General features: G+C 35.9%; 1 protein-coding gene across 1 annotated transcript; it reads right to left on the bottom strand.

Annotated features, from left to right (window-relative positions):
• Positions 1 to 706: 706 nt before the first annotated feature.
• Positions 707 to 12,899, bottom strand: LOC113240303 (zinc carboxypeptidase-like). The gene is made up of 8 exons (XM_026477572.1): positions 12,544 to 12,899; positions 11,149 to 11,361; positions 8,200 to 8,392; positions 6,445 to 6,520; positions 5,931 to 6,133; positions 4,283 to 4,367; positions 2,268 to 2,322; positions 707 to 1,145 (listed from the first exon to the last, which is right to left on the bottom strand). The coding sequence occupies exons 1-8, from the start codon at positions 12,828 to 12,830 to the stop codon at positions 884 to 886; spliced, it is 1,374 nt and encodes a 457-aa protein (XP_026333357.1). The 5' UTR covers positions 12,831 to 12,899; the 3' UTR covers positions 707 to 883.
• Positions 12,900 to 14,076: the final 1,177 nt, after the last annotated feature.

The raw sequence follows: 14,076 nt of genomic DNA, 5'->3' as shown, positions 1-14,076 counted from the left end.
GGAGTTAGCTACAATTCGTTTTTCTGAAGATCACAGTGCTGTTTTATAGAAACGTTTATATTTCAACTCGTGTAGAATTGGGTTTTAATGAATTAGGTTGTCTGGAACATTATCATTGTAATGCCTTAGTATAATACCCATTATTATACAATATAATCACTCACTTGGTTACTTACGAAGATCCAAAATTTGGGACCAGTCAATGGAGCGCAGCTTACTTAGTGGGAAACGGACCGACCGAATTCAGAACACGACACTGCGCTCCCAAACTCAAATTGCTGGTACAGCCCAAAAAGCTGCGAAGGTGAAATGGAGTTGGGCTGGTCATGTTTGCCGCATGCCTGAAGACTTGTGGGCCAAGGTAACCAGCCAGTGGAGTTTCAAAAGTGTTTCAAAGCGCCGCGGCAGACCGAGGAAACGATGGCGTGACTGATCACGTGATACGATGGCGTAGATCAGGATAGAGGTTAAAAGATATTGAAATTAGAAAGACTTATATAAATTTTTACGTTTCAAATAGGAGAGAATAAAATTTCATATTATAAATATTAGCATGTTGAACATAGCTCGTAGAACTGACGGCCTTACGGCCGGGTGTGTGCATGTGTGCGTGCGTGCGTGCGTGCGTATGTGTGTGTCTTATCTACGTCAAAGGTTGTGAGTGTGAGTTCCGTTTCAAGTATAATAAAACAGGCATCAATACTTTTAAATTGTACAGTTTATTAGTATAAATAAAACTAAAAAAAACAAAACCTATTTTTTATGTTACTACATAATATTAAAAAAGCTGTATTATGTATTATTTCGATTATTCAATCACGTCTATCAGATGATTTAAAATCGTATGTAAGTTTGCATTTTTATTTATCATATAAATTTCGCTCTAAAAGTGCATTTTAAGTAAAGTAATAATTACAATTCCATTAAACATCCTAATAGAGGTATTATTTACGATAAAAGCAGAGGCAGTGCCTGTTACAACACTCTCGCCATACGAACTCTGGATTTTGGATAACTTTTTCCCTTTAGGGTTCAGAATCGAAACCACTCCATCCATAGTTTCCAAGCAGGTGGGCATAATTTGACTAGGAGGCAGAGCAAAACCGTGACGACCTGAATCCCGAAGTTCGAAGGTGATCACATAGCTGTAAAAAGGACGAATAAATGCATTAATAAATACAAATACTCCAAGTACCAGTCATTAAAAACTCTTAAATAGGTCTTAAAGACTTCTTAAGCAGCCAAATGCAGCACTTTCAATATATTTTTTTAAATATTAATATTTGATAATTTCGGTGTCCCAATGATTTGCACTGTTGGCGCTGTATGCAGATGCATTTGGGAAATGACCTTTTCTAAATATTCTGCTCAATGGAAGATGTGTTCATCTCCTCACTAGTTGTGCATCTTGTCAAAATACTTAATACAAAATACTATGTCAATTGAACATGTATTTAACAACTGTTGGATGAACTTCATTCATTAAAAATAAAAAATAAATAAAAAGGAATGGTTCTAGTCTGGGTGTTCTGGGAAGTGCCCCAGAGTATATTCCGTTGCTCTGGCACTTATAGTATATAAGTAATATTTCCTAGTTTGAGACCAGGTAATTGGTGTGGTCGTCTGACATAATGATTATAAAGTCTGGGTTGCCAAAAGTCTATATCCTGAAAGCGAAATGATATTTGATAATTCCTTGCAATAATATCCATGACAATCATCATCAAGATCATAATTTAGAGCTAGTGTTGGGTCATGAAAGAAAATCTTACAGAAAACAAATTTTCAAGAAAAAACATTTTTTTTGACAAAACAAACTAAATATTTTTCAAATTTTTCTTGTATACCTTTTCTTTCGGATTATTTTTGATTTCCACCATTTGAATGTTTTTTATGAATACCTACCACTATTTAAAATTGAGCGGTAAAATATAATTAAAAAGAAATATTAAAACAAAGACCTCACGAACTTTTCTGTGCTTGTTGTCGGATGGCGCTACGGCTATAAAGTCGTTGAAAACCAAATGCAAAGCTCCGACAACAAACTCATAGAAAAATTCATTAGGTTCGCTGGTTCGTTCCGTAGCTAAGTTGGCATAGCGTCTGGAATGGTTTGCTAGGAGACGTCGGTTCGGATCGGGAATTTTTTCTAAGTATTCGATCTTTGTTTCAATAATTATAACAAACCAGTGGAATAAAATCACAAAGGCGGTGAAACCTTTTGACATTCAAATAATTTAAAAATAAATACAAACATTTATACTTACGGAGTTCGGAATGAAGCTTTTGTCCAGCAACCGCTTACTCCAGAAGTGGAGTAACCTAAACATAATTGTTAATATTAATAATATTCTTCATCATATCTATGGCTAGAGGAAAAACAAAATTGGATACACATGGGACTTGTCAACTTAAGTCTCAGGGTGACGGGCTAAGTGCAGTGCTCCTCAGAACTCTGAGCGACCCAGCATCTGCTATGGACAGGTGTGTCGCTTACATCGAGTATATAACCAGAAATATAGACAAAATAAGGGCCATACATTCCTGGTAACTTATCAGTGATACATCGCTTATAAATATCAACTCTCGTTTGCACTGAAATATAGACAGCGCCAACAATTGACCTGTACGTACGTCTCCGTATATTTCAAAAATATTCTGTATTTATTGTAATAAAGATTATATCTCTAACAATAGCGTACAAAACAAATGGAATCAAATTTCATTGGTAATTAAATATGTAATTTTACAATTTTCGTCTATTATCGGAAAGCTCTAGTTAACTGGTCGATTTGAAGTGAAACAATTGACGGCACCCATTGAGGACACCCGTCATTTTTTTCGAATTCGGGCTGGCCAATCAGAGCGCAGTTATCACAGTAATGATATGGCAGAATAGTTTTCAAACAAATTAAATGACATTTCGTCTCTATTTCCGTTATATACTTGATGATCGCTTACCACAAGGTGTACGACTTCCGATCACTACCTAAAACCGGTATTATAAAAAAAAAAAATTACTTATACTATAGTGTTACTACAGTCGTACTCTTACAGCACAAAAATGCGAGCCTGTTAAGTAGGAAGTCCTTGGTTTCAGTCCCAGCTGAAGGCCTGTAGCGCCAAGTATTTTCGAATTATACATACATTAACCTCAACCCACTTCAACTCATGGTGGGTGAAAAAGATTTTTGTCATTGAAATTTGTAATAAGTCGTCATCATGGCGGCCATTTAATTATCCAATCTTGGATGTAAGCCTCTTCTCTCTTCTTCCACTCTTGGCGATCTTGTGCCCGACTAATTCAGTACCGACCTCCGTGTCGTCGGATGTCATCCAATCAGCGCTACGGTGTTATGCCGCGCCCTATGATGTCCGCTCTGAGTCTCCACTCAAGTACTCGCCTTGTCGAGCGCCTCTTATCCATTCTCGCAATGTGCCCCGCATACGCCCACCTTTTCTTCGCCACGACAACCATAACATCTTTAGCTTTGGTCCTATTTCGTAACCAAGCGTTGCTTTTTCGGTCTCGCAGGGTAACTCCGAGCATTGCTCTCTCCATGCCCCTCTGCGCGACTCGGAACCTCTCGGTGGACTTCTTTGTAAGAGTCATGGTTTCCGTACCATAGACCAGCACGGGCATGACATACTGTTTCTAGACTTTAACTTTGAGATGAAGGGGTATTTTGCCACATAGCGTTTGTTTGTTGGCATCGAATGCAGCCCACGCCTAAGCTACCATACGTCGTTCCACTTCCGCTGTTTGGTTCTCAAAACCCAATGCAACCTTATGTCCCAAGTATATGTATTCGGTCACTTTCTCCATTGGAAGCTGGTAGTTTGTGACTTCAGGAATGTTGGTCTTGATCTTGGTTTTTCCAACGATTATTTTAAGGCCAGTCATTTTAGATTCCGCCCTCAAATCCTCTAGCATCGTCAGCATATCCTCGATGCTTTCAGAAATCAGATACGGATTTGTTTTTGCAGGTTTCTGTATTCTTGGCTGTCTACTTTTCCCTCTTTGAATAGCGACCTTCTTTGGTGCATCATCTTTATAGTTTCTGGTGTTAATTTAGATGGTTGATTTGGTAGAACATTTGAAGTAATTTTTGTAATAAGTATTCGATGTTTTTTCCCACGCTTTCGGACAGAAATGGCTTAAAACCCGCTTTGGATAAAAACTTGGGTAAAACCCGGACGGGTCGATTGGGTTTTGTCATAATGCCTATCTCTTAATATTGATAAAGAGCACTGTATTGAAGAAGATCAAAAGACTACTTACCTACAGTATCGTAAGCTGTACCAACAGTGTAAATCGTGCCGTAACGGTGTTTTATTTTATTATTGGCTGTTTGACATATACGAGCCTGAAAAGAAATTGAAGATATAGAATGGTTTTAATTTCCGGATCTACTGCTTAACAGAGTGAAGTTTAAGGCAATCGAATGCTATTAATATTCTGACTAGCGTTTCTAGTAATTCGTACTCTAGCTTTATCTTTATTACTTATTTACTTACAGCGTATTCTGTTTATTAGTATGGTTAGCACCAGTTATCCTAATTTACTATTAGTAATGTTGCGAATGCAATAGCCTGCCCCGTCTTCTTCGCTTATATAGCGGGTACCAACTCGTGACTGTTTATGACCACCTTCTGTCTGTGACTCTTTGAATATGGCCAGCCCATTTCTACTTTAGGGATAATATCTGCTTTATAACATCTTGTGCCTTTGTTTTTTTACTAACTGTTGAGCTATGAATAATATTTAAAACATGATAACTCCCCTATTTCAGCACTAAAAGTTATCGACTAGATTTGTTCGTAGAATCTTTTTAAACCTCTATTCTGAAAAGTTATCATTTTGAAGGTGAGGCCCAATTTGTGACTTTTGTAATTGTCGTCAAAACTATTGTTTCTACATTTTTTCCATCCGGTAAGGTTTCTAGTAATCATTATTTTGTCAAAATTTTGACAAAATCAACCAAAATATCAATGCTATTGGGATGTTTTTGTCATATGAACTATTTCTTATTTTATGGAACATTTCGATGTAAGTTTGTGTTTTTTTCTACAGTGAAAATATTTAGAAATAAATCGTGTTTTCACATCGTATACTAATCAGTGCATACCCCCAATTTTACTATATCTGGCAATCAGAATATCAATGCCATTGGGTTGCTTTTGCCATATGCAGTTAAGCTATAATATTGTACTGGTACCTGCTACAAGTTACTAAGCAGTTTCTAAAGTACAATGTTCGGAACTAACCAAGTTTTATAAAAGTGAACGAAACTACTTTTCTTCGCGAGCGGTGGCCTTAGATTGACATACAGACGCAGGTTTGAACCCTGTCAGATCGACGAAATTTTTCTTTGCGATTTGTATTATATTAGTGGACTAATTAAAAAAAAATAGATATCATGATAGTAAAATATCGTGATATTCAATAAAATCAATATTAGAACATTTAAGATTTATACTTTCTCCTTTTCATATTAACGATAGATACTTGTCCTTAAATGGACAACAGACGGGTTAACGTCGCGATTATAATATTTACTACGGGTTTTTTTTTAAGATACCAAGTGTTTGTTCCATAAATAAATCGTGCGCCTGGTGGTAAGCGACACGCCATAGGCAGCAGTCAAAGTCACAAAGCAGAAGCAATGTATCGTGCTTCGCTCTGTCACTTCCGTATAACAATATTATATTACGAAAATTATTAAATGTATGCTCCACATCAGATTTTGCTATAATTCCGAGATTTAGAATTTCGGAAATAATTGAGCTGGATTTATAACAAAAAAATCGCCTTAAGACAGTTAACAACAAGACGAAGACAAACTTACTCCCTCGTCCACACCTTTCCGTCATAAGAAGCGGAATAGTTTATACTATAATATCATAAAAACTATTAAAACTGTACTAACCACTTCGTCGAAATTCTCCTGATGTTTTTGCGAATGGGCGTAAGGAAGAATCATATATTGCCCATACGAATGAAAAGCAAGGTAGTATTCTAAAGTACTCGAATAACTGTTTATAATTTTGGCCATAGCTTGACTCTCTTTTTCTGAAAATGCGCTATGTCCACAATAAATCTCATCGTCTTTATCAAAACTTACTCCTACAGCTGGAAACAACGACAAAGAAAATTTAAAATATTTGATGGTAGTATTTCTGTTTGTACCGTCTTCGTGTGCAATAAAGTGTATTTTAATTTAATAGAATTCTGAATATTACTACTACAGTACGTAGTACTACAGTACAGAGAGAAAAGCCCTATTCTCAGCAACATATTTGTAGATATAGGTAACAGTTTGGGTTTGTGATGATTATTTTATATATAATAACTAAAGTCCCTTTTCACCCTTTCTTTCTCACCACTTACTTCCTACACTTAGCATACGCCGAATATGGAAATTGATATAAGTCGATGCTAACTTCCGAAAGCTATTCCAAAATTGCGGTTGATGTCGACACCATGGCGATTGACCCGATTCTTCCTCCACAGTCGATCCTATAAAAGATATTTAAATGAGAAATTAATAAATAGCGACAAAGTGACTAGATCACGAAACTCAACACTGAAAGCGAAGAAAATAATAGTGCGTTTCTAAATACAAAATATTAAGCTAAGGTCATGACAACGAAAAAAAGAAAACTTGTTATTAGACTTGTGATACGTACAGGTTCAAGAGCACGACAAGCTTGACACTTAACACTTCAATCCAACTCTATGCCGCTTACAATAAGGTCCAAAGAACAAAGTGTCAAGCTTGAGATGCTCTTGACTGTACAACAAAATGCAATTAAAGAAGCAGCTACGAGTAAATTGAATGGTACTAAGACGATTAGTAATGAAAGGGAAGTTATAAGAAGGCATTAAGTGAAACATCAAACTTAGTGGCAAGAAGGGTATTGTCTAAATTTTAGCCACACTGCACCTTACAAGATAATGAACAGGTATTAATTGAGTAAACGAGAAAATGTTTGTCAAATGTTGATAGTAAGTAGAAAACGTAGCTTCTTAATGAAAAGGTCGTTGTAAGTGTACGTTTGTGGATGAGTAGTAGCAAATACCTCTCGTGAACATCATCGTCATCGTGATGAAGGTTAATAGCCCTCGGAAAACGTGTGCAATCCCCAACCCTCCAAAATATTCAGAAGAGATTCACACCAAACAGTGAGGAGAATAATGGACTGATGATGATGATGTTTGGTGAAGACCGTAGAAAAAGAAAACTTGGGAAAGAAGCTTGGAAGTAGAAACAATTCACACCCTTGATATAATAAAGCCACATCAGTAAAATTACAACTTTTCAGGAGAGAGGTTTAGAGATTCTAGAAACGAAATTAGTTTAAACTTTTTTTACTTGAATAGGAGAGTTATAAAACTTTAGATATTATACATAATTTGTTCTACGTAGTTCGTATAATCATAGCATAAAAGACAAGCTTGGTAACTCTATACAAGCGTAGCAGCGCTTTGTACACATTCACATAATAATGATAGGCATGTGCAACGACACGTTCTAATCAATGCAAGTGTACCGCGGGATTATGCGAATGTGTGCGTCCGTACACGAAGTGAGGCGGGCGCGCATTCATAAAGCCAAGTTGCTATGTGTGTATGAAGGTCCGCATTTTCCTTCCATCTCACTTCTTGCAAAGTGACGATGAGGTCGACGATGTAGCATGCACACCTAAAAGTTATGGCGTTCGAGGAACAAGTCCGCAGGCAGGAAATTCCACTCCCTAGCCGCTCGCCTTAATAAATGTGGAAGGGAAACTCTTCGAGCGATTTCCGGGAATATCCACAACATTGTCACAACACAGTCCCCCGATGATGGAAAGGGAAGGCGGAATCAAATTATGCAATTCCATCGCACACTCTCCGTGATATATCCTGATAAAAGCACTTTTGACATATGTAGTAGGATCACATGTAGTTTAGTAGACAAGACCCATGTGCTTGTAATCTCACCAGCACCCTTACCCTTTAAAACCGGAACGCATAATGCTCACATTACGGCTTGGCGGCAGAAATAGGTAAGGTTGCTACTTTTACTGCGACTAAACTATATCAAGGGTAACAAAATGTTATCAGGAGAAATGATATTATAAAAATATTATATGTATAAAGAGTGCACAATTTGTTGTCGAAATGCTTGAAAAATATGAACATTTGAGATTTACCGTTGTGTGAGTGTACTCATATCCATCAGGGTTCGTCACAGGTATGAAGACAAATTCGTACGTCGAACCTATCATTTTCAGAGCCAAATTCTTTGACGAAGGAGAGTTGACGATCTGATGTATAAAAAATGTTACAAATGCTGCACCAACCCATTCTCTTGCGTGGATACCACCTTCGACAATAACTGTTGATCTAAAAGAAAATAAATAGTAAGTGATAGTTATAAATTTTAAGAATCGTTTAGAAGGTTTATCGTATATATTTTTTATACAATAGAATGTCGTTTATTGCAATCACAGAACAACAAAAACACTAAGTTTTAATGGGCATGACACGTGAGCCAACAGTACGCGTAGTTTCACATGATTGAGCTCAGTCCATAATTTTCGTTTTGTACGTTACGGTCGTGTCAATTATCTCGTACAAAACCTCGAAAATGCCTTACTTTGCAGGATATACCTGTAATATTATCGATGGTAGTGTTTTATATCATCGTTAATTGTTAGTTTAATTAATTTATACACTTTAAATTTTGTGTATATCGCATTTTTTTAAACCTTACACCGCCTCAATATGGTCGCTTCTTTTTTGGAGAATTAAGAAAACATCTCGATTGTCCACACTACTTGTAGTCGGGAATCGTTTATTGTCGTTTAGCTATTGACCGCAAGGTACTGAAATTTCAATATAAAAATCAAAACGTCGTAACTTGCAATATTCGATATTGAAATTTCAACGATATGCCAACTGGGTAAAGTTTAAATTATATTAATGGTCTAGAATTTGTTATATTTTTTTAAATTAGAACCTACGACCCATCATTAAATACCTCCGTTACACTGCCACGCCGAGGAATCCCGTGCCGGGGGAAATATTTGTATGGCCTACATTTATTTCTCTCGTGAGTTTGGGTGTAATTTGTGGTTGTCTGTGTGTGTGTCCACCCGCGATACAGGGTTTCCCTAGTGCAGGGCTATGAGTGTGTGCGCGTTATTATTATTATCAAGATTTCATTATGTTTAAGATTATGTAAAAGTAAGTTTAGACGACAGGGGTTCTGATGGTAATCAAGACTTAAAGGCATTATTTCCATTGTTTTTTCTTCCGTGATTGTTGTTAGAAGTAAATAATAGTATCAAATGAACCCTGGCAAGGTATAGCGAATTGTACAAAAATCTAGTTTGTGTTATAATTGTAATATCCGTAAAATCTCTTATATTCCTTGTATACAATCCATTAGTCGTTGTTTTATTTTTTATTTAACAAGTAACATAAACTTAGTTATTTAACCGCTCACGCGATACATGCACCCGTAGACGCATACCACACCTAGAGGTGCCGGTGATGATTTTATACCGATTTATCGGATATCTAAGTTATAACAGGTAAAAGAACTAATATTAATTGCTATTTCGGTAACTACTCTAGCAAACCATAAAGTTTTTAATAACTGGGTCTGTCATTTAAAAAAAATAAACAACTTCAAAAATACGTCACGACAATCGTGTGTGTTATTGTTTGGGCTGGTGATTTCGGTGTTTATTTATTGAAAACATACCGTAAGTAGCGTTTTTTAAGTTTACCATGTATATAAATGTTTATAAACTATACTTTAAGGAGTAATTTCATGGTAAACGTTAGAACCACTCAAACGGAATATTATCATATTTATCCAAGTACACCAAAAATGTCGGAAATGTTTTTTAAGTGCAGGATTTGCGGTTATTACTGCATTTTATTTGAGATGTTTTTGTTGGTAGTACGGAGGGTATTTATTTAGCAATGCAGAATAATAATTTTTATTTAAAAAAACTTGTATTTAAACTGAATGCTTTTCTAATTTGCGAAACCAAATGCCGCCATTTTGCGGTAGGAGGAGCGCATTGCGTGTGCGGTTATCTAAGAAATCAAAAAGGTAATATATCAAATGAAAAGTACATACTTATTATATGGAAAATTAACTGGATAAAATCAGCCAAATACTGTGTAATAAATATATAATAATAAAATAGTATTTGCAAACCAAAAAAAAATTAGTTTTTGAAAGTTAATCAAACTACCTGTGAAAAACCAATTACTTTCTATGTCAGTCCGCAACGTAGGCTTCGTCAGGAAGACACAAATATAAATCAGCAACAGGCTTCGTCACAAAGAAATTAATCATTTAATTCGCTAGACTTAGTCATTTCCGTTTAACTATAAGAATGAAACAGGACCGCTTTGAATCTTAGCTGGCTCAAACGTCCCCATTTTAGAAGTATTTCGATGGTTCGGGGAAAAAGGGGCGTAAAAATCAATTTTATCAAAAATCAATGATGGTCATGATCAATTCGGTTGAATTTACTCTTCGGGCATGTCTTCTCGAAATTTATTTTTTCGTCAAAAATGGTTTGTTTAACGTAAATGTCAAACAAAGATTGATTTCTTTTTCTGAGTATTCGATCTTTGTGTTAATAAGGCAGGTTCGCGCATTGTGATAAAGAAGTTAAAATTACCTTGTTTCAGGCGTTTTGCCAAACTTTTTATACGGGCAGACTGTGGACAAGTTACACTAAAAAAGACGGTCAATGCCCTGCCTGTCCAATACAATAATGGTTTTAGGATGCTGTTGGGACTGCCTCGCTTTTGCAGTGCATCAGGTATGTTCGCGGAGGCGCGTACTGATAACTTCAGTGCGATAATATGCAAAAGAACTGCCTCTCTGATGCGGCGTGTGCGTGACAGTTCCAGCAGCCTTATGCGGTTGGTCTGGGAGTTTCAGACCTGCGATACATTTAAGCACTGGAACTACGCATATATCCAGAGACTTGGTGTATAACCTAATGTAATTTTATTTTTTCTCTGACAATCTGTTTTACTAACATAGGCTATAAGTTTTCTGTAACCAACATGATATGGACAAAGTCGGAAATAAATACTTTAATTTGATTTCATTAATAAATACAAACCTCTTCCGAGTTCCTTTTAAATTAACCTTGCAAGCGAGAATGTGTCTTCCCTCAAAAGTTTTCCCTATTGACTGGATAACGACTTCCTCAGGGTGAGCAGCTGCCAGATCTTTAAGCCAAACATATATATCGCGGAGACGGTAATAGTTTTGCCAATCAAATGTGCTGAGACGTCTTCTAATATACGTAGCTACGGTTTGTTTATCGAAAGCCCTGAAATATTAACACTTAAGAGTTTTTTTTATGATACCAAGTGAAGGGATGAATAACACGCGCGCCGGTAAGCTATATGCCACCGCGCCCGTTACCCTGAGACACAAATTGACAAGTCTCATGCGCCTGTAATCTCATAAGCACCCACACCGTTCAAAACTGATTGTAGTACCCTCCCCTACATCAACTCTTTCACAAAGAGCTTTACTTCTAATAAAATGAAATGTAAAATAATAATAAAGTGCTTGCTAAAATAATAACAATCACGCAAAATACTTGGGCTCCATCTTGGGAATCGCCTGTACTATGATCACCTGAGTCAATCGAATCACAACTAATATGGAAAAGTTTGTTCGCTCTTTTCTTTTCTATATTAGTTCTGATAAATTGAGATACCAATTCGCGATGTTGGTAGGGAAACGTCGACATGTAAGTACTGCTTTTAACAAAGGTTATTTCAAAATATCACGAGAATACTGTTATGATCACCTACCCTCGTAGTATAGCTTAGTATGAAATAAGCGCACGCCATTGGCTGTCTCAATCAGATCTAATTTAGAGAGGCAATAGGGCGCGTTTAATTCAATTTTATCGCGCGCGTCGCGACTATCATGCGTAGCCATGCTACGGGGGCTGTTGCAGTTGTACAACTAAAATAATAATGTGACAACCCTACACTCCGAGCGAAGTGAACAGTCAGTAAATGAAAATCTCGCTTTGTAAGATTTAACAAATTTTCGATTGGACTGTACGAAAGAAGGCACTATGGAAAATGGACTTACAAAATTTTTGAACATTTTCTTTTTATTCTTATTAATTTTTCTCCGCGGTTGATAGTCTTCGAGAAAATTAAGCTGAAAAATTGTCATTTACCAAGGCTACAGGACTTAGAAATATTCGATCATTCTTTTAAATTGGTATATATTGTTCTTAGTTTTTGTTTCTGATAGATTAGACATCAAAAACACATTTTGTTCTTATTAATTTTTCTCTAGTCCAGCCCAATTTCCATGATGCCCCCTTTCCTATCGTCTCACCAAATTTTCAAAAACATGAAAGTTATTTTTCCGAAAAATGATTTTTTTCGTTTATCGATGGTATTAGTTTTAACATGCTATATGTGTAATATTTGTTCGACTTTTCGACCCGCATATGAGTAAGCAAATAATATTTCAAACATACTGTTGCACATCTTCCATAATGGTCGTTACATCCACATTATTTTGCTCAGCAGCTTTCAACAACACTTCTTTATCTTCAGGTGCTACTGTAAATTCCACCGTCTTGTTAATCACACCTGGTTCTCTCCAGTAATTGACTCTGTAAGCTTTACCCATTGTCCTTAAGAAATCCAGCTGAATACTGTTCAACGGCACACTCCTGAATAATGTGTAATTTGTATATCGTTTTGATGCAACATGATTTTTTAGGAGAAAAAAAAATAGGAAGCTTAAAATTTCGAATCTCATAATTGTAAATTTTATATATTACAAAAATAAATCATACTAGAATTCTAAATTGTTTTTAACAACCGCGGCCTTAGAGATTTAGTAATTTTATTACTAATTATCATTCTTGGTCTTACGAATTGTTTACTTTCTCCCAAAGAGAATATACCCATACTATCTTTAATGACATTGGGTTTCTTTGTGCTACCGTTGACATTGCTTTGGTATGTCAACGAAATAAGATCTTTACGCAAATGATGGAAAAATATATAAACTAAAATAAATACTCCTTGTCAACAAACTGTCCCGCTTGAATGAAACTTCCTTAATGTGAAACTTTAATGATCTTATCTATGTAAAAAAGGAAATCTAAAGAAAATACCTTCTAAACGCATTAGCGCCCTTTGTTGCCCGTGGAACTACCAGCAGAACTACTAGTAGTTCCACGAGCAATAATAATCTCCCGTGGAGCTACCGGAACTACTAGTAGTTACAAGGGCAATAATAATCTCCCAAATCATATATAATCTCCACGGGCAACAAAGGATGGAAGGAGAACGGCGCAACAGTACGCGATCTTGGGTATAAAGAGTGATACATTTTTTTTCTCCAACTTCCTAATTCCATTTCCAAAGAACAATAGCGAAATCATTGCTAAAAGAATTCTTTATCGTCTTCAAATGTCATAATTACAAGTTTGAATAAATTAAATCATTATGTTTTCCAAATTATACTAATGGCCTCTTTGTCTGGAAATCAAATCATATTTAAAAAACTCAAATGAAAACATTAATATGTAACCGGACCTCAGACTATGGTTTCCATCCTCTAAGAACCGGACTGATATCTACAACTGCTAAAAAAAATTCAGTACCTACCTATAGATAGGTGCACATTATGTTAGTTCACGTAATTTCAATGTAGTGATTTGAACGATTTGCAATCAAAGAATAACTACTTTATTACATATATAATAAAGTAGATAATTCCTTCTCGAAATATGCGACGCGAGAAAGTGGTAAAACCTCAAAAAAAATAATTTGTGTCAGAGTTACCAACATGTATTAATTCAATTTTCTTTTGATATTGCTTAGCGTCAAGCTTTTTGACCATAATATCATTATATAAAATGATTTCCTCTGAACTTACGTCACGTTACAAACCCACCATTCAGCTTTTGTTAATTGGAGGAGAAACGTAGATGTGGAAAAATATTGTGATGTAGGTACTCGAGTTTCATTTTTACAAATCAAATGAAAAGTTTTAA

The sequence above is a fragment of the Hyposmocoma kahamanoa genome, unplaced genomic scaffold (assembly GCF_003589595.1).
Source record: "Hyposmocoma kahamanoa isolate Upper Pololo Valley unplaced genomic scaffold, ASM358959v1 129, whole genome shotgun sequence".
Lineage (NCBI taxonomy): Eukaryota > Metazoa > Arthropoda > Insecta > Lepidoptera > Cosmopterigidae > Hyposmocoma > Hyposmocoma kahamanoa.
This window is presented reverse-complemented; position numbering and strand designations above follow the sequence as displayed.